The sequence below is a fragment of the Babylonia areolata genome, chromosome 30, assembly GCF_041734735.1.
Source record: "Babylonia areolata isolate BAREFJ2019XMU chromosome 30, ASM4173473v1, whole genome shotgun sequence".
NCBI lineage: Eukaryota > Metazoa > Mollusca > Gastropoda > Neogastropoda > Buccinidae > Babylonia > Babylonia areolata.
The window spans coordinates 25,870,428-25,891,457 of record NC_134905.1 but is presented as its reverse complement, the minus strand read 5'-3'; the positions used below and the strand labels follow the sequence as shown (position 1 = coordinate 25,891,457).

Sequence of the window (21,030 nt, the reverse complement as noted above, 5' to 3'; positions counted from 1 at the left end):
ACCCCGCTGATCACAGAAAGCAGTAATTAAGACAGAAAGACAAACAGAGGGGTCTTTTTACATAGGTATGTATACTGTTTCTCATGCGGCTTATAGTCCTGAAGTACGGTTGATTCTTTTTAAGCCACTTTCGCGTATCAGTGAATTTAATGTAATTAATTGTTTGTATACTCAGTTGAAAATTTTACATACTTACAGTTTGAAAACGAACAGTTGATTATTGACTGGCGTGGTTTCTAAGTGGACGAAGTTAATTGAGGGAGAAAACACACACACACACACACACACACACACACACACACACACATACACACGTCACAAGATTCGTCATAGTTAATGGCAAAGATGATGATGTTCTAGCCATGGACTTATAAATTCCATCTATCAGTCCGTCCGTGTGTTCGAGCTACAAATCTCCATTCGGTTCAATCATATCTCAATGTGTTGTTATCCTCAATCGGTACGTATGAATCAGAACCCATCTTGTTGGCGACTCCATGGCAAATTTACGAAGTTCTAAGTGCCAGTTTACTGTTTTCGTCGCAGCTTCACAAAATATTCGTAAGTGTGTCTGTGTGCTGAGTGAATCAAGTATGCAGCGAACTGTGTTTCTGGTGCAGTTACAAAAAAGTTCGAGAGTTTTTGTTTCCGCACAGTCCGCAATGATACAGCCGGCCATTTGGTGACGTCACGAGGGAGCCAAGGGCGTCAAACTCGAAACTGAAAGTAACACAAACACAAACAACGAGCGCGTGCCGTGACGAAGTTGTCACGAACTGAGTCGCCTGAGGCACAACAGTGTAAATATTTGATACCAATCCTTTCCTTCCTTTATTGTGTTGGGATGTGATTACAGAACTTCAGATGCCACCCGAGAAAGTGTGTAATACCGACACTGAGATCTTCATTGTGACTCGTTGATGGCTGAAGTTTTGTTGCTTGTTTGGTGAAATAACCCCAGTTCTGCTCATTAAATGCGCAGTTTTCGTTTTGTTTTCCAATCTCCGAGGTCAGCAGTAATTTGTCCCGAACACAGTGAAGCTCCCTTGAGAAACTGAAACTCACAGCTACACACACACACACACACACACACACACACACACATTTTTCGTCAAAAATCACAAATGTGGATAGACATTAAACAAAAGAATGAACAAACACACTGACTTTCTGGTGGGGAGGGGTGTGTAAAACAAGTGTTTCATTTTTTATATGTTGATATCCTTGATAATTATATTAATTAATAGTTATGTAACCTGCCTTTAGCATTATTATCAAGCTGCATAATGTATAGAAAAAATTCAATCATAGAAACATTAATTTTTGCTTACTGTCTATGGGAGTTAGAAAGGCATCATATGATATCAGTATTGTGTGTGCATTAATTCTGAGCAAGCACAAAACAACAGTTTAGTCAACATAAAGAGAACAATATTGATGGTGACAGTAATGTAACACTAATTAGATTGCATTGATAATAGCAATAACTTAAACCACACATGCAGTTTTGATGATGATTTGATAAAATATGTAAGATCATGTGTGTGTGTGTGTGTGTGTGTCTTCATTTTTCACCAGTCAAGCATGACACGTTTACATGGGTACTCAAGGTAACAGATGATGAGAGTTGTTGTTGTATTTTTTTCTCTCCTTGGAACAGGACCATAAATCAAAACCTGTGTGTATGGGAGGGATTATCTCTCTTCATCAGGTCCATGCAGAATTAAAGCCCCTTACTGTATGAGCGCAGGGACTTGGTTGCCAGGACCTGCCATGGGGGGAGGGGGAGGGGATAGGGACAAAGAGAATGTGGAGCAGTTCTGCCAGTGCTGTCCAGTTAAACAGTTATTTTGATGTTAAGTATGCATATCATTTGAACTTGTAGTTCAATAACCAGTATCATTTTCATCAAGTGCATTTGTTGTTTGTTTTTATGATAAAGATTTGTACACATGTATTTATATCTTTATTTGTTGTTGTTTTTTCAACAACAAAAAAGAACAGTGACAGTATGACTGATGTCAATATTGTTTTCAACAAAGTTGAGTCTTTTTTTTTCTTTTCAGTTGTTGCATCAGAACTGCAGAGATCCGAGCCCTTGAAATGGTAGAATGATGCATGACGTGAGAATTCATAGCATGGATCTGGACCCACTGCCCATCTCTCATCAGTTTGACCTTGACACTCCCCACACACTGTGACCTTGACACTCCCCACACACTGTGACCTTGACACACTCCCCACACACTGAAAAAGACGCTGTGACTGGAGCTGTAAACGAAACAGAACCAACCACAGATCCTGGAACATCACAAATCCACAGACCCTAAAACAGAAAACCAGAAATAAAAGTCCCATCACCAATGTCAGGTGTTGAAACGGCAGAAGAATGACCGTTGCTCTGAACGAAAACGGAACCAACCACAGATCCAAGAACATCACAAAACCCCAGCCGCAAAACAGAAAATCAGAAATAAAGTCTTGTCACCAACGTCAGACCAAACAAAGATGAAGTCTGCTGCTGTTGGTGTCAAAACAGCAGAAGAGCTGACGCCTATAATGGTGCCGCCCTCATCGTTCTGCAAGCAGCAGTACCAGTGCCGCGTGTGCATGTCCGTCTTCTCCAACCGTTGGAACTGCGTGTCCCACATGAGGGCGCACCAGCGAGTGCGGCCGGTGCTGGAGTGCTCCGTGTGCGGCAAGAAGTGCAGCAAACAGAGCGAGTTGGAAATCCACGTCAGGATCCACACGGGAGAGAAGCCTTTCTCCTGCTCCGTCTGCCACCGTCGCTTCACCCGCCAAGGGCAGCTCAACTCTCACATGCGGAGCCACAGCGGCGTCAAGTCCTTTCTGTGCTGTGACTGCGGCGCCTCCTTTGTCAACAGCAGCAACCTCAAACGCCACCACCAGCTGCATGCTAAAAATAGAAACAAACCACCTTTAACGTATCCCAGGTTTTCGGAGAATGAAGTGGAAGGTGAGGGGGGGGGACAAGCAGAAAACGTGACGAACGGCAGTCAAGTGTCCGAAGAGGACGTCACTGACGGGTGCAAGTTAGCGCTTGTGAAGTTTCTGGAAGTGCAGTCCTCGGAGCCTGAGCAGGATGTTGACACGTTCGAGGAGGTTTCTTTCCAGAGCGTCATGGAGACACACATGGATTGCAGCATGCTGGACAACTCTGAGTCCGCCTCTTTGTACGAACAGATCGAGAATTTCAAGGCGGAAACACCGCTGCCATTCTTCTCGCAGCCAGTGAGTATACCTCAGCCAGTCAGCATAGCTCAGCCGATTCAAGCCATCCCTGCCACTCTTCCCTCTCAGCAGGTCATCATCATCAACTCCTTTGGGGAGGAACAGTCTCCAGGAGAGGAGGAGAAGGTGCTGAAGGCGCCCAACGTGTTTCCGTTGAAAGAAGACTGCGAGGACTTGAAGGTGGGCATAATGGGAAACTCGCTGCCGTCGGACCAGTCGTGTAACAACAGTCAGGGCAGTGAGCTGGGGTCGGGCTGGTTCACCAGCGTGCCACCTCCCCCCGGCCCCCTGAGTCTGACGGAGAACACACACCTGGAGCCGTCCAGCGAGGCCCTGTCCAATCTGATGCAGGTGGATTGGTCGTTTCTTCTGGAGGTAAGGCACTGGCACCTTTGGGTTGCAGGAATGTTGACACCTGTCTCGCTATGTAACCGTTGATACCTGTGTAGTCGTTTATATTTGTCTTGTTATGTAGCTGTTGATACCTGTCTGGCTATGTAGCCATTGATATCTATCTCGTTATGTAGTTGTTGGTATCTGTCTTGTTTTGTAGCCGTTGATACCTGTCTCACTATGTAGCCATTGATACCTGTCTGGCTATGTAGCTGTTGATACCTGTCTGGCTATGTTGCTGTTGATACCTGTCTCACTATGTAGCCGTTGATACCTGTCTGGCTATGTAGCCATTGATACCTGTCTCACTATGTAGCCATTGATACCTGTCTGGCTATGTAGCTGTTGATACCTGTCTGGCTATGTAGCCGTTGATACCTGTCTGGCTATGTAGCTGTTGATACCTGTCTCACTATGTAGCTGTTGATACCTGTCTCACTATGTAGCCGTTGATATCTGTCTGTCTTTGTAGCCATTGATACCTGTCTGGCTGTGTAGCTGTTGATACCTGTCTCACTATGTAGCCATTGATATCTGTCTGGCTATGTAGCCATTGATACCTGTCTCACTATGTAGCTGTTGATACCTGTCTGGCTATGTAGCCATTGATACCTGTCTGGCTATGTAGCCATTGATACCTGTCTGGCTATGTAGCCATTGATACCTGTCTCACTATGTAGCCATTGATACCTGTCTCACTATGTTGATACCTGTCTGGCTATGTAGCTGTTGATACCTGTCTCACTATGTAGCTGTTGATACCTGTCTGGCTATGTAGCTGTTGATACCTGTCTCACGTTGATACCTGTCTCACTATGTAGCTGTTGATACCTGCCTGGCTATGTAGCTGCTGATACCTGTCTCACTATGTAGCTGTTGATACCTGTCTGGCTATGTAGCTGTTGATACCTGTCTGGCTATGTAGCCATTGATATCTGTCTCAAATAAGCTGTAATGGTTGTTCTATTTTTAAAAAAAATAATAATAATAAAATTAAAGACGTTTTTTCAGGTGCAGTGTACACTCATTATTTAAATATGATTTTTTGTTGTTGTTTTTCCAAATTGCATAGATTACTTGAGGGTTTTTCAATACTGAATAAGGACAAGTTGATGTTTAACTTGGCATTGCTTAATTGTGAATGTAATTAACTACTGCAGGAATGCAGAAAAAAAAAACAACTATGCAGACAAAACTGTGTGTTGTACTTGTAGTGCAGTTGTATTGGAACTATTGTATTGTAAAGTGCAGAGCAAAACCATTTGATTAGAAGGTATGTAGATTTAAACTTTTTCTTCTTCTTCTTCTTCTTTTTCATCATCATATCATCATCATCATCATTATCATTGTCATTAAATTAATAGTATTATTATTATTGTTTAGTAGTAGTAGTAGTAGTAGTATTTTCATCATTATTATTATTATCATCATCATTGTTGTTATAGCTATTATCATTATCACTGTTATTTTTATTATTACCAGACCCAAGATAACACACAATGGCAGTGAATGATGCTGACTTGTCTTTCCAGGACTCTACACAGGAGCAGTCAATAGGAGAGATAGCAGAGCACCTGCCAAGCGAACTATCACAGCCTCTGACAAATGAGCCGGCAGAAGCTTTGCCAAATGAACCAGCAGAAACTTTGCTAAATGAACCAGCAGAGCCTCTGTCAAGAGGACCACTGCAGTCTGTTCCAAACGAATTGTCACAGGCTTTGCCAAACGAAGCCTCACATTCACAACTTTTGGTGCATGAGCCACTGCAGCCCCTGCCAAATGACCCATTACCTTTACTGCAGGAACCATTACAACCTCTGCTAAACGGACTTCCACAACCTCTACAAAATGAACCATTGCAACTCCTCCCAAACAGACTTCCACAACCTCTGCAAAATGAACAACCATCACAACCTTTGCTAAACGGACTTCCACAACCTCTGCAAAATGAACAACCATCACAACCTTTGCTAAACGGACTTCCACAACCTCTGCAAAACGAACCACCACCGCAGCCCCTACCCAGTGAAACAGTCCAAGGCTTGCTGCCCAGTTCTGTGTCGCTGCTGGGTGGCACAGCTCTCCGTCTGAGCAATGCTGAGCCGGCCGTCAGTTCTGCCGTGTACCCGTTCAGCGACTCGTTCCAGTCTGGTGCTGTCTCTCTGACCGATCAGCTGAGTGTTGCCGGCATGCTCGGTGGTCAGGCTGCCGTGTTGCTGACGGGGTTCCACCAGGCTGAGAACGGCTTGTCCGTGTCTGCTCTGCCAGGGGAGAGCATTCCCAGTGGTGTTGTATCCGTCCCTCATCTTCCCGCTGTCAGCGTCAGTCCTGCGCAACAGGTGGGTGAATGCGGTGCATTGTAGTGTTGTATTGCGTTGTGTTGCATTGTGTTTGCGTTGTGTTGTGTTGTATTGTGTTGTGTTTGCATTGTGTTGTGTTGCATTGCGTTGCATTGTGTTTGCGTTGTGTTGTGTTGCGTTGTGTTTGTGTTGTATTGCGTTGTGTTTGCGTTGCATTGCGTTGTGTTGTATTGTGTTGTGTTTGTGTTTGTGTTGCGTTGCGTTGTGTTGTATTGTATTACATGGAATAGTAATTCTTTTTTTCTTAAAGAAAATCAGACAGATTCAGAATGTTCTTTTTCTTTTTAATTTCAAAATCATGGACAAGCAATAGTTGTGATTCACTTTCAAGCCTTCTCTTTTCTTTTTAATTTCAGAATCAGTGATAAATAAGAAGTTACGAAAGTGAATCACTTTCAGCTTCAAGTCTTCGTTTTTCTTTATAGTTTCAGAATCGCAGAAGTGAATAACTTTCAAGTCTTCTTTTTTCTTGTTTAATTTCAGAATCAAGAATAGACAATGGTTGAGAATAATTTTCAAGTCTTCTTTTTTCTCTTGAATTTCAGAATCAAGAACAAACAATGGTTGTAAATCATTTTCAAGTCTTTTTTTGTTTTCAGTTTCAGAATTAGTGACAGTCAGTGGTTGTGAATCATTTTCGATACTCTTTTTTTTTTTTCTTTTTTTTTTCAGAATCAAGGTCAAGTTTTGGAAGGAAATCACCTTCAGGATCCAGGACAGGTGATGGGAGTGAACTACTTCCAGGACACGGGACAACTAACAGAACCCTTCCAGAGTTCGGGGGGACAGACAGTGCTAATAGAACAGTCCTTTGACACGGCAGAGCAAGGCGAGGAACACTCGCAGGACACCGGACAGCTGGAAATGGGTCATCCGGGGGAGACGGGACAAGTGGTGGGACACTTCCAGGACACGGGACAACTAGTGGCAGTGGACAACATACCGACTGAGGCGGGCCCGATTACGGGACCCATCATCATCATTATGGAAAACCCGTTTGGTGCCCAGCTGTTTCAGGTACTGCCTTGTACCAAACGAAGCTCCCTTTTTTGTTGTTGTTTTATGTTGTTGTTGTTGTCAAAATGTAAGTTTTACAATATTATCTTCGGATACTTCTTCCTTAACTCTGTGGAAAGTCATTAGGGAAGTCATCATCAGACAAGTGGCAGGAATTTTCAGTTGCTATCAGTATGGCTTTTAGTATTGTTATTCTCATTATTCATGTTTTATTATCGCCTTGTGAGTATCAGATAAGTAGGGATGAGTGCACTAGGACTGGGCTTGCTATTGCATTTTGTGGAAATTTGTAGCAATATGTGTGACGGGTGCAATAGCCGAGTGGTTAAAGCGTTGGACTGTCAATCTGAGGGTCCCGGGTTCGAATCACGGTGACGGCGCCTGGTGGGTAAAGGGTGGAGATTTTTACGATCTCCCAGGTCAACATGTGCAGACCTGCTAGTGACTGAACCCCCTTCGTGTGTATATGCAAGCAGAAGATCAAATACGCACGTTAAAGATCCTGTAATCCATGTCAGCGTTCAGTGGGTTATGGAAACAAGAACATACCCAGCATGCACACCCCCGAAAACGGAGTATGGCTGCCTACATGGCTGGGTAAAAACGGTCATACACGTAAAAAGCCCACTCGTGTGCATACGAGTGAACGCAGAAGAAGAAGAAGAAGAAGTAGTAATATGTGGAAGGTATGTGTGACATCACATGCGTTTGTGTATGTGCATGTGTGTGTGTGTGTGTGTTTAAGGACGGTGGAGGGGGGGCAGGTGAGAGAGCATGCATGAGGCGTCGTTTTTTGTGATTTCTAGACGTGAAATGGCTGATGAGTGAATGTCATTTTTATATCCCTTATCCGTGCCCAATTCTTCTATTTGAGGCCAGTAAAGTGTCTTGAAATCTTGAATGAGAGACAGAAATTTTCAGTTGGTATTGATTACTGCTGTCAGAGTTGAAATCTGTTTCAATAACTGCTGTCATAATGGAAGATACCGTTTTTAACTGCTGTAGGAATAGGAGGCAGTGTTCAACAAGTGTAAGCGTGTGTGTATGAATGCATTTGTGTGTTTGTGTGTGTGTGTGTGTGTGTGTGCGCGCGCATTTGTTTGTGTGGTGTGTGCATTTATGTGTGTGTGTGCATGTGTGCATGCACATGCGTGTGTATGCATGTGTGAGCATGCATGTGTGTTGTGTGTGTGTGTGTGTGTGTTCTCTTCCTCTGTCCATCAGAATGTGGTACAAGAGTTGTCAGGAGAAGAAGAAGCAGAAAACCCCATGCAGGTGACATTTCCGGCCCAACCGACGACACTTCAGACGTCGGCAGCGGAGGTCAGGACACCAGGAATCTCTATCCACGGCCACGACTACACCAACACTGAGGAGCCACCTTCGCCTCAAAAGAAACAGCTGGTCAGAAGATTGACTGATGCTGAATATATGTATATGCCTATTTTTTGATGTGGATGCTTTTATAGTGCCTGTCTTTTGGTCAGAGACCATTGGTTGATACGAATATTTGTAAGCGCCTATCCTCAATCAAAAGATTGATTGATATGGAATATATAGTGCTTATTTATTGATTTGGATATTGATTGATATGGAATATGGTGCCTATGGATTGATGTGGATACTTATATAGCGCATATCTTTTGGTCAGAAGATTGACTGATATGGAATACAGTGCCTGTTTACTCATGTTGATACTTATATAGCACCTGTCTTTTGGTAAAAATATTGACTGACATGGATTATAGTGCCTATTTTATTCATGTGGATATTGATTGGTATGGAATATAGTGCCTATCGATTAATGTGGATACTTATATAGTGCCTATCTTGTGGTCAGATACCCACAATAGCCTCCCTTCCCGGCCCCTTCCTTGTCTTCAGTTTCTTCAGTTTTAGAGTTATGCATGCGTGTGAATGACTGGTGCAGAAGCGCTTTGATTTGTCTCTGCACAAGATTCAGCGCTATATAAATACCATCATTATTTTTATTTATTTTTTTAATATATTATTATTGTTATTATTATTGATCAATATGGATATTAAAATAGCACCTATCCTGGGTCATTGAATGATATGGATACTTATATAGCACCTATCCTTGTTTCCACAGGAGAAAACCCTAGCCTGCGACCTTTGCCCCCGCCGCTTTGCCCGGCAGTGGTACCTGACGGTCCACCGCAAGTCTCACCTGCGGGAGAGGCTGCACACCTGTGAGGTGTGCCAGGTGTCCTTCACCAGGGTGGGCAACCTGAACCGACACAGGCTGATGCATACGGGGGACAAGCCCTTCCAGTGCCAGCAGTGCCCCTCCCGGTTTGCCAACAGGTATCGTCTGGCCGAGCACGAGCGTCGTCATGAGGGCTTGAAGCCATTCAGGTGAGAGCTGGCTGTGTTGTGTGGTTAGTACTGTGTTGTGTTGTGTTGTATTGTGTTGTGTTGTATTGTGTTGAGTTGTATTGTGTTGTGTTGTGTTGTATTGTGTTGTATAGTGTTGTGTAAAGGTCAGGTCAGGTCATTAGATCTGCTACTGGTAACCTGTAATCCAGTACAACCTGTTCAGGGTTGTGTTGTATTGTATTGTGTTGTATTGTGCTGTGTTGTATTGTGTTGTGTTGTATTGTGTTGTATCGTGTTGTATTGTGTTGTGTTGTGTTGTGTTGTATCGTGTTGTATTGTGTTGTATTGTATTGTGTTGTGTTGTATTGTTGTGTTGTATTGTGTTGTGTTGTGTTGTATTGTGTTGTGTTGTGTTGTATTGTATTGTGTTGTATTGTACTGTATTGTGTTGTATTGTGCTACTCTTTTTGTCACAGCAGATTTCTCTGTGTGAAATTCGGGCTGCTCTCCCCAGGAAGAGCGCGTCGCTATACTGACAGCGCCACCCATTTTTTTGTATGTTTTTTCTGACAGCAATTTTATTTGTTTTTGCTGTCGGAGTGGGATTTTTGTTTTGTTTTGTTGTTGTTGTTTTTTTACAGAAGTTTGCCAGGGACACAGCCCTTTTGTTGCTGTGAGTTCTTTCATGTGTGCTAAGTGCATGCTGCACACGGGACCTCGGTTTATTGTCTTGTCCGAATGACTAGCCTCCAGACCACCACTCAAGGTCCGATGGAGGGGGAGAAAATATTGACGACTGTGGGAGTCGAACCAGTGTGCTCAGATTCTCTCGCTTCCTAGTCGGATGCATCACCTCTAGGCCAACATTCCAACAAATCATTATTGAGAAGAAAGGGGTCGTCTACCTGACGTATGCTCACTTGGGTAGTGTGTTGTTGTTTTTTTATAATCTAGACATATCAAACTAACCATTCAGAGTCTGTTTACATGCTTTGAACCAAACTCCAATGAAGGAAAAATCGGAACATATGCAGGACATCAGTGGACGTTAACTGGTTAGATAAAGAACCGACTATTTATCTAATTTCAGTATCCATTGGAAGAACTGTGTGTATTTCTCCCCCTTCCTTATCGTATTTAGTTGTTGGTTTTGTCGAAACTGGTCTACAGGAGCATGGAATTTACCATGCAGTTCAACTCACAGACATTGTGTTACAGGTGTGATGTGTCACATTACTTCACAGTCCAACAGACATTGTGATGTGTGTTACAGGTGTGATGTGTGTCACATTACTTCACGGTCCAACTCACAGACATTGTGTTACAGGTGTGATGTGTCACATTACTTCACAGTCCAACAGACATTGTGATGTGTGTTACAGGTGTGATGTGTGTCACATTACTTCACGGTCCAACAGACATTGTGATGTGTGTTACAGGTGTGATGTGTGTCACATTACTTCACGGTCCAACAGACATTGTGTTGTGTGTTACAGGTGTGATGTGTGTCACATTACTTCACGGTCCGACAGACATGTGTTGTGTGTTACAGGTGTGACGTGTGTAACAACCAGTTCACAGATCTGTCCAGTCTGCGGCGCCACAAGAGAACACACAGCGGCGAAGACCTGAAGCACACCTGCGAAATCTGTGGGGCCAGCTTCAAAACAATGCATAGGTGTTACTTTGTTTTTTGTTGACATCTTAATTGACAAATGCAAATGCATGTCAGTTTTGTCTTATTTATAATTGAAAATCCACCATTTTGTGGGGGAATTGTGACTGAATCCTTTACTGACAAATAGAAACACAGATATGACAATTTAGTTGGGTTTTTTTATAATTGAAAATCCACTTTTTTCAGGAGGGGATTGTCAATGTACCTTTCTTCGACAATTGTAAACACTTATACAACAGCTTCGTTTGTTTAAAATTGAAAATGCTCCTAATTTTTGGTAGGGAGTAGGGTGGTTGTGATTATCCTCTTTTTTTCTTTTTCTTTACAAAGATAAACACTTATATGAGAATTTTATTTACTTATGATTGAAAATCCACAGTATTTGTTGGGGCGGGGGGTTGTTACTGTATCCTTATTTTGGCAATTGTGAACTTTTACATGACAGTTTTGTATTGATTGTAATTGAAAATCAAACCTACCATTTGATTTGGGGAGGAAATGTGACTGAATCATTTATTGACAAAGGCAAACACACAACAATTTTGTTTGTTTGTCCACATTAAAATTCCACCATTTTCAAGGGAAGACTCTGACTGTATCATTTTTCGACAAAGTCTTAAAATTTGGTAGAAATGAAAGAAAAATCAATATTGCTCATCATCATGAAAATGAAGGTATGGGTGGTTTTTGCATACAGTTTGGAAAACTTCAGTATGATAGATTTGTGTACATGCGGAAAGGGTGTTGCTGTGATTTTTTTCTGACCAAGTCATCAGACTCAAAGCTGAGTTTGTGTCATTTGCAGTTTGACTTCTCACCTCAAAGTGCACATCAAGGAAGAGGGATTTGGGGTCACCGTGGATGAAGTGGCCTTCACCCCAGCTGATGTTCCTGTCGTGCCCTTTGACCCTGAAAAGGTCGGTGACAACATTTATTAAATATTGCCAAATCACCTTTTTTTGTTGTTGTTGGGGTTTGTTTGTTTTTTTTGTTTACTTTTTCAAATCTTTTGGAACAGGAATAATTATAAAGGTGTCCTACTTTTGTTGGGTTTACATATGCATGGGTATGTGATCATGTCTATGTGTATGCTGTGTTATGTGTGTAGTGAGTGCACATCTGTGTGTGTGTGGTGATTCAAGACTTGAGTGCATATGGTTCAGAGTGCATGTGCACTTGTTCAGATGTGCATCTTTGTGTATGTGCAGTGATTCAGATTTGAGTGCACATGATTCAGAGTGCATGTGCACTTGTTCAGGTAACTGTTGAACAGCATATTGTTATTATACATCTATGTTGATTTTTTATACGCTATTTCATGTCTATCCTTTTACTGTGATTCTTGCACACACATGGCTGTGATGATTATATGTGATTTTACTGCAAGTTACCTTTTATTTCATTTATTTATTTATCAGTTATTTGTCTATCATGATTATAGTGTATATGGTTTGCTCTAGGCTGACCTCTAGGCATTATATGTCTTTAAAAAAAAGGTTTGCATCTCTTTTTTAAAACCAGTGACAGATAAGCTTTTCTTCTGTGTTCAGTGATTGTCCTCTGTGTGTGTGTGTGTGTGTGTGTGTGTGTGTGTGCATGTCTTTACCAGTGAGAAATAAGCTTCTTTCTTTGCTCACCGCAATTGCCCCCTCTGTGTGTGTGTGTGCATGTCTTTACCAGTGAGAAATAAGCTTTCTTTGCTCACAGCAATTGCCCACTCTCTGTGTATGTGTGCATGTCTTTACCAGTGAGAAATAAGCTTCTTTCTTTGCTCACAGCAATTGCCCACTCTCTGTGTATGTGTGCATGTCTTTACCAGTGAGAAATAAGCTTCTTTCTTTGCTCACAGCAGTTGCCCTCTCTTTGTGTATGTGTGAGAAATAAGCTTCTTTCTTTGATGACAACAATCACTCGTTCCCTGTCGCATGCAGGAAACTGTAAGCGAGACGTCCACACGCCCCCCGTCAGTACTGAAGGTGGTGAAAAAGACGACAACGACTGCTGCAGCAGACCCAGATGAGTTCCGCTGCAGTATCTGCCACAAGACGTTCCCCTTCAGCACGGCCTGTCGTCAGCACATCTTCTCCCATCTGGGCGCCCGTCCCTACAGGTTGGCCGCTGTTCTTTCTCTGTCTGTGGACCTTGCTTTGGGAATTCTCTTTCTCTTCCTCCTTCTTCTTCTTTGTTTGTGGGTTGCAACTTCCACATTCACTCATATGTACTTGAGTTGGCTTTTACGTGTATGACCGTTTTTACCCTGCCACATAGGCAGCCATACTCCATTTTGGGGGGTGTGCATGCTGGGTATGTTCTTGTTTCCATAATCCACCTAACACTAACATGGATTACAGGATCTTTAACATGCGTATTTGATCTTCTGTTTGCGTATACACACGAAGGGGGTTCAGACGCAAGTAGGTCTGCATATAGGTTGACCTGGAAGATTGGAAAAATCTCCAACCTTTACCTACCAGGTGCCTTTACTGAGATTCGAACCCAGGACCCTCAGATTGGAAGTCCAACACTTTAACCACTTGACTATTGTGCCTGTTGCTTTTGGAATGAACTTCCTTTTCGCTTCGTCAGGTCTCTGCACTCAGCTTTTTCAGGTTTGGCCTTAAAGCCCGCCTTTTTCCATGATAGCCTCCCTCCCCTGCCTCTTCTTTGTCTTCACTTTCTCAAGTTTAGAGTTATGCATGTGTGTGAATGACAGGTGTGAAAGAGCTTTGATTTGTCTCTGCACAAGATTCAGCACTAAATAAATACTTCTTCGTTCATGGGCTACAACTCACACGTTCACTCGTATATCCTCGAGTGGGCTTGTATGTGTATGACCGTTTTTTTCCCCGCCATGTAGGCAGCCATACTCAGTTTTTGGGGGTATATAAATGCTGATTGTTTTTATTACTATGACAGGTGCACAGACTGCGGAGTCACTTTTTCTCGCAAGGCCTGCGCCCGGCGCCACACGGAGACACACCGGCGAGAGAAGCGCAACAGGTGAGTTCAGTTCAGTTCAGTTTCTCAAGGAGGCGTCACTGCGGTTTGGACAAATCCATTTATATGCCCTACACCACATCTGCTAGGCTAGATTCCAGACCAGAAGCCGCGTAACCCCAATGTGCTTAGTCAGTCAGGCCTTGAGTGCATGCTTAGATGTTTGTGTACCTATCAGAATGGATTTCTTTTTACATCATTTTGCCAGAAGACAACCGCTCGTTGCAATGGGTTCTTTTTCAGTGCGCCAAGTGCATGCTGCACACAGAACTGTCCGTTTATCAGTCTCATCCAAAAGACTAGACGCTCAGTTTGATTTTCCAGTCAAACTTGGGGAGAGAAAGGGGCGAGAAGAGTGGGGGTTCAAATCCACACCCTCACGGACTCTCTGTATGGGCAGCTGATTGTCTTATCCATTCTTACACCCAGGTGCGGGCAGTGCGGGAGGAGGTTCCAGACCCGGCCGCAGCTGCTGCTACATGAGGATGAGCACCTTCCACCCGAAGCGCTGACCGAGCCGTGCGACGAGTGTGACCGTCGGTTCTCCCAGGGCCGCCTGGTGGACGTGCACAAGAGGATCTTCCACCGGCAGATGCTGTGCCTGTACAGGCCGGGCGTGGGCATCGTTCGCAGGCAGCGGGGCGCCGCAAAGGGGAAGAAGAAGTCGTCGAAAAAAAACAGAGACTCCGCCGGCGACTGTCATCGTCACGAGGAGGACGACGACGGAGAAGAGGGGAGCGTGGTGGTGGTGGGAGGCGTGAGACATGAGGGTTCGGCTGGGGGTGGTGGTGGTGGTGGTGAGGTGTGTGACGGTGAGGAGAGAGGGGGTGTTGAGGGGGGTAATGTCGAGGGGAGTGACGGTGAGGAGAGAGGGGGAGGGGAAAGAGTTGATGGTGGTGAAAGAGGGGGAGGGGAGGGGGGAGGAAAGGGTCAGGGGAAACGACTGGTGGTGGTGTGGAAGAGATCAGCACGCCTTCGCAGCCATCCGGCCGACCGCCCGAGAGGGGATCACACCACGACCACCAGGGCCGTTCCAGAAAGGAACGATGATCAAACTGACCCGTCTCTGCAAAACGGTGATCGACAAACCGAAAACAACCCAGTTCAAAGTCACGGTTCAGTCTGGAAGAGAAAACGCAGCATGGGCCAAGCAAGTAGACGTGTAGGCGATAGGTACACAGGTACTGCAGACTTCAGAAAAGCAAAGCCTCAAACACAGAACTTGCAAACTGACAAAAGGGAAACAGTGGTAGAAAGCAAGCAGGCAAGTGACAAAGACACAAGCCAAAACAGCGTGACAATCAATGAAGCGAGTCAAAACAACATGACAAACACAGACGCGAGTCAAAACAGTGTGACGGTCAAGATAAACGACAGCTCAAGTCAGGGTGGTTCAGAACAGAGCTTTTGCCACAGTGCTGATGCACCCAACACCTCCCCCTCCTCTGCACCAAATGCCTTCCAACCCAGACTTCGCCGAGAAGCTGCCAAAAACCAGCGGGAATTCTTGGCCTCTCTCCGCCTCAAACGCAAGACCCGCAGATGATACTGAATCTGCTGACATGTCGCTGTTCATATGTGATCTGTCTTGTCATTTTCTTCCAGCAGCAAAATATACCTCGCGGGTTCACGTGCACATGTATACATTTGCATGTGCAGTGCGGACCTTTTCAGATAAATTCCGTTGTAAAGATATCTGGACGGGTCAGTGTTTTGATGTGCGTGTGTGAACAAAATGAGTCCACATGATCACCCACACTGAGTGGTCTGTGTGCGTGTGTGAAGAGAGTCTTGTGGGGGTGGTTCAGCTGTGAAGATTCAGTTTCAGTTTCAGTTTCAGTAGCTCAAGGAGGCGTCACTGCATTCGGACAAATCCATGTATGCTACACCACATCTGCCAAGCAGATGCCTGACCAGCAGTGTAACCCAATGCGCTTAGTCAGGCCTTGAGAGAAAAAAAAAGAAAAAAAGATGAATACATAAAAAAAAAGAACTACTACTAATAATAATAATCTGTAAAAGGCGCAAAAACTTGATGAAGTCAACTATAAGCGTACAAAATAAAATAAATAAATAAATAAATAAATAAATAAATAACTAAATAATAATAATATAATTTAAAAATAATAATAATAATAATAAAATAAGTGAAGGGAGAAGAGAAAGCAAATCTGGCAGGAAGGTAGCTAACTCAAAAACTCTTTCCAGTCATTGCCTTAAGGAAGACACTGCATGAGGTTAAAAATGCAACAACAAAATCCTAAATTTACTTTTCAACAATAATATTTGTTTCATGAATGTAACATTTTCTCAGAATGAATCCATGTCTTTCCAACACTGACAAACACTGTATCATGCTCCAGCCACCGTGGTAAAAATTTAATGGTTAGTGACAGGGACTGACAGCTAGCAGGATGCAGGTTCGATTCCCAGCAGAGGTGGGATTTTTTTCAGCCCGAGGCCGGCTCCTACCCAGAGCTGAGTGTGCTTCTGGCTTAAAAGGGAAGATTGGGACCACACAGTCAAGTATCATCCACTTCAAAGATGAGTCTTTGGGTGTGTTGCTCTAATTTCCTGACAAAACACCACAAGTGTCCGTATCTCTCCAGCCTGGTTAATGCCGGGTTATCATTATGACAGGAAGCGTAGGGTACTACCTTGTCGTGTAGTCCCAAACCAAAATGGATGTCTGAAGCAACATTGTCATCATCATCATCATCTTCATCCTCCACCTTCATCATCAATAAGAAAAAATGTCCCAGAATCTGTGGCCTTTCATGCCCTGCTCTCACAGTGACCTCAATTTTGATCCCCCTCCACTGCTATGCTTGGGGAGTCTGTCAAGGTCTTAGGAGTTGGCTGATTCATGGGGCACTGTTGCTGGAGGGGTGTGGTGATGGTCTCCACTCTCTGTGGTACACTTGCTAGGACTGGTTCCATGACTAAGTCATTATTTGTAGTCATTAAGGGGCTCAGTAGGTGGTGGCTCCATGATTAAGCCATTATATGTGGTCTTTAAGGGGTTCAGTAGATGGTAACGCTGTGACTAAGCCATTATTTGTAGTCATTAGGGGGCTTAGTAGGTGGTGTCCTAAGTTATGTTAAATCAGAAGTCACTATTGAACACCACTGACGTGATACAGCAGCAGGGCAGTGTCTCTTCAAACGATCACACTTAATGGCAGCACTTCTGTCCTACCTTCCACTGAAGGCTTGAGAATTTAAAAATTCTGTATAGAAAATTATTAACTTTTTTAGGAATGTCAGACCCCTGCCGGAGTCTGCACTAGTTGGGTCACGGTTAAGTATGTGTGATAAAAATTTATTTTAAAGATAGCAGAGCAGATGAATGGAGTAGCAGAGCTGAGTCAAAAAGCAGGTACCCCCCCCCCCACCCCCCCTCAGGCAGAACACAGGATTTGGTAAAGTGTTTGATGGTGCATCATTTGCAACTTCATACACTTTAAAGGCTCTGTGTGTGTCACAGTGTGTGGGTGTGTGTATGTGTGTGAATTTTGATCCAGTCACAGTGTGTGGGTGTGTGTGTGTGTGTGAATTTTGATCCAGTCACAGTGTGTGGGTGTGTGTATGTGTGTGAATTTTGATCCAGTTCAAAATAAACACCACTTCAAAGTCATAGATCTGGTGTTATGGTACTTTTTTTCTTTTCGTTAAACAAATTATTTTAAAGGCTTTGTGTGTGTCACTGTTATGTGTCTGCATGTGTGTGTGTCTAGCCAATGCCTGAATAACACACAGATTTAACACATACACAGATTTAACACACTCTCTTTAGAATGCACACAAACGCACAAAGAAGGGATTAGCTGGTATGATTTTAACGTCCATACATTCAATGATTTATTGAATACATTTTTTAGCATATTACTATTAATTTCACCTGACAGTACTTTAGTAAATTAAAATCACATTACATCTTACATGATAAAGCCTCATAAAACCATTGTCCCTTTCACTGCAATCTTTTCTCACAACTAGATCACACAAGTCCAAAAGAAATGGCACACATCATCCATAATCTCTTACTGCACAACCACCTTGGGAACTACCTCCAAAATTCTCTCCTGAGCAGACGGCGCTTGGTAATACCCTGAATACCCATAATGCATCAGCACAGACAATACCACAGTGCCCCCTATGTACACAGCATAAGGCAAAGGGGGAGTACTCCCGAGTGGTGGGAACCACAACCCTCTGCGTGAAGCGTCCCGCAGATGGTGGGACAACCAGGCCACAGCGCACATGCACGTCACTTTCCTGAGGATGTAGAGGCGAAACACAAGGGAGACAACCCACAAAAGAGCTGACAGGACGAGGACAAGCGACGTTGAATGAAACAGAGGTCTCTGCTGCAGAGAAACGGCATCCTGAAACAGAAAAAAATTCATATCATCATATTACCATTTACTGGAAAAAAAACAAAAAAAACACCAGAAATCCTCTAAACATGTCTATGGACACACACACACACACACACATTCTCTCTCTCTCTCTCTCTCTTTATATGAGAGCAGCCCGAATTTCACTCAGAAAAATCTGTTGTGATAAAAAAATATATATATACAAAAGAAAAGAAATATATATATATTACTAAAAAGTTACTTTGTTTATTCACCCCACCATTTACACATCCATGGGGTGTGCATGCTGGGTATTTTCTTGTTTCCATAACCCATTGAACACTGACATGGATTACAGGATTTATTGTGCGTAGTTGATGTTCTGCATGCATGTAAACATGAAAGAAGTTCAGGCACTAACAAGCCTGCACATATGTTGACCTGGAAGATCAGAACAATCTCCACCCTTAACCCAGCAGGTGTGATGGGGATAGAACTGAGAAACTTGGGTGAGAATTCAGTACATTAATATCCATTTGACCACTGCACCAGTCAAATCCAGCGTAATGGCAATGCAATGTTTCTGTAACTGACGATACATTTACTTTACCTCACACAAAGTTACTCTTATAATAATAATAATGTACATTTATATAGTGCCCTTTCTAAGAGCTCTGAGTGCTTTGCATGAAAGAAAAAATTACAAATTACATAAATCATTCATGACCACTCTTTCTCAAAATCCCTCCCACCCCCCTAACCCAGTCTTCATGCATCCAAAGTGAGCTGACATGGTTGGTGTTGGAGAAGAAAGAAGCTGAGAATGCCTATAGATAGGTTTTAAAAAGATGAGTTTTTAGTGAAGAGCGAAAAGCAGAGATAGAACCAGATGCAGGATATGATGAGGAAGGTTGTTCCAGATATGAGGAGCAGCAAAGAGGAAAGAACATTCACCACAGGTTCTTGTATTGACATTAGGAAGTTTCAAAAGGTAACAGTCCGAGAAAGAGCAGAGATTTCTGGAGGAAGTGTATACACTGATAAGGTCAGAAAGATAGTAGGTCAAGCAGATGTACAGTTATGTGTGTCCTGTGACTGTGTGGTGATCACCTGAAGCTGAAAGGACCCAGCCTGCCAGAAGTGATCCAGGTCGATGACTGACGCCAGCAGCCCACACAGGAGACACTGTCCCCACTTGTCCACAGAGAAACCCGGCATCACCACCACCGCCCACGCCACAACACCAACTGCACCGTGGATCATGTTGTCTGCCACCGCTCGCCACAGCAGCAGGGACTGAGAGGCGAAGGAGCAGAGCACGTCACCGAGGAGGCAGACCAGAATCAGCAATGCACTCCAAAGGAGAATGGAGCTGCTGACAATGTCATCGACGGACGGGTTCTTCAGTATCGCCATTGATCTCGACACTACAATGAAATCTGGTATTCTTTATATTTTTAACCCAAAAAAAATGTTTATAATAGATGACTACACTGTGTCGAATCTGCATTTCGATCACATCTGCTCTGAAATTTTTATGTTTATGGTTTCCGTAATTTTTGTCTCCATTCAGTTTCGCTGGCTGTTATTATAACCATAATTTCCTACCTCATTCTGAATTCATTTCTCTCAACTGCTGGCAACTCTTCAGACCCTTGAGGATGAGACCTTCGTGGTTAATTCTATGGGTGAAGTAATTTTGAAAGCTACTGATAGCTGGGAAGAACTGCAACACAAACAGAAACGATCTCGTTAGCAACCGGAAGTGTACGTAGCAATTTTCGTTTTCTTCCGGAAGTTTCAGACTGTCTTTTTATGCAAATCAAAGAGATAATTTACAGGTAACAGTTTAAACTGATATAAATTAATAAATTAAATAACACGAACACAGAAAACACAGTCTGGAAGAAGTTCGTAGTTCACTTTGCTCTTCTCTTGTTCCATGTTCAACACTGACACTGACTCAGAAGAGTATAGGCCTGTCCTTGTGACCTCAGCCTTACGTCGTGGGCTGCAACTCCCACGTTCACTCGTATGCACACGAGTGGGCTGTTACGTGTATGACCGTTTTTACCACGCCAAGTAGGCAGCCATACTCCGTTTTCGGGGGGGGGGGTGCATGCTGGGAATGTTCCTGTTTCCATAACCCACCAAACGCTGAAATGGATTACAGCTGGGATCGTTTACGTGCTTATTTGACCTTCTGCTTGCGTCAGTGAACACAAGAAGGGGGTTCAGGCACTAGCAGGTCTGCACGTATGTTGACATGGGACTGGATCGGAAAAATCTCCACCCTTAACCCACCAGGCCTCGTCACCGAGATTCGAACCCGTGACCCTCAGATTGAAAGTCCAAGACTTTAACCACTTGGCCGTATTGCACCTGTCTCGTTGTGACATGAGTAACTTGAAACTGAATCTTTCGTACACAAGTTATACATTTCCCTCATCAACTGAAAATCAGGCAGAATGGGAAGTACGGGTTCTAAATTGCAATTTGGAAATGACTGGTTGCACTGAAACACCAGAAGAAAAAATCTCGCATTTCCTTTCCAGCCCAGTGTTACTCACCAATGAACAACGGCCTCTTTCCATGCCGTGATGGTTTCAGTTTCAGTTTCACAAGGAGACGT

At 43.5% G+C, this 21,030-nt stretch overlaps 2 protein-coding genes across 2 annotated transcripts; one reads left to right on the top strand and one right to left on the bottom strand.

Annotated features, from left to right (window-relative positions):
* Positions 1–445: 445 nt before the first annotated feature.
* LOC143275500 (uncharacterized) lies at positions 446–15,203 on the top strand. Its single transcript, XM_076579651.1, has 12 exons — positions 446–561; positions 2,067–3,627; positions 5,178–5,984; positions 6,678–7,022; positions 8,247–8,426; positions 9,136–9,401; positions 10,915–11,040; positions 11,846–11,957; positions 12,972–13,150; positions 13,957–14,040; positions 14,467–14,849; positions 15,001–15,203. Exons 2-12 carry the CDS (start codon positions 2,509–2,511, stop codon positions 15,201–15,203), a joined length of 3,804 nt encoding a protein of 1,267 aa, XP_076435766.1. The 5' UTR covers positions 446–561; positions 2,067–2,508.
* On the bottom strand, positions 14,967–20,164 carry LOC143275292 (transmembrane protein 267-like). The gene is made up of 2 exons (XM_076579282.1): positions 19,509–20,164; positions 14,967–18,425 (listed from the first exon to the last, which is right to left on the bottom strand). The coding sequence occupies exons 1-2, from the start codon at positions 19,812–19,814 to the stop codon at positions 18,081–18,083; spliced, it is 651 nt and encodes a 216-aa protein (XP_076435397.1). The 5' UTR covers positions 19,815–20,164; the 3' UTR covers positions 14,967–18,080.
* Between the last annotated feature and the right edge of the window lie 866 nt (positions 20,165–21,030).

Coding starts and splice junctions, on each gene's coding strand:
- LOC143275500 (XM_076579651.1), top strand. CDS start 2,509: ATGAAGTCTGCTGCTGTTGGTGTCAAAACAGCAGAAGAGCTGACGCCT. Junction 8,427..9,135: donor CGCCTCAAAAGAAACAGCTG/GTCAGAAGATTG, acceptor TTGTTTCCACAG/GAGAAAACCCTAGCCTGCGA. Junction 13,151..13,956: donor CTGGGCGCCCGTCCCTACAG/GTTGGCCGCTGT, acceptor TTACTATGACAG/GTGCACAGACTGCGGAGTCA.
- LOC143275292 (XM_076579282.1), bottom strand. CDS start 19,814: ATGGCGATACTGAAGAACCCGTCCGTCGATGACATTGTCAGCAGCTCC. Junction 18,426..19,508: donor CTGGGTCCTTTCAGCTTCAG/GTGATCACCACA, acceptor TTTCTGTTTCAG/GATGCCGTTTCTCTGCAGCA.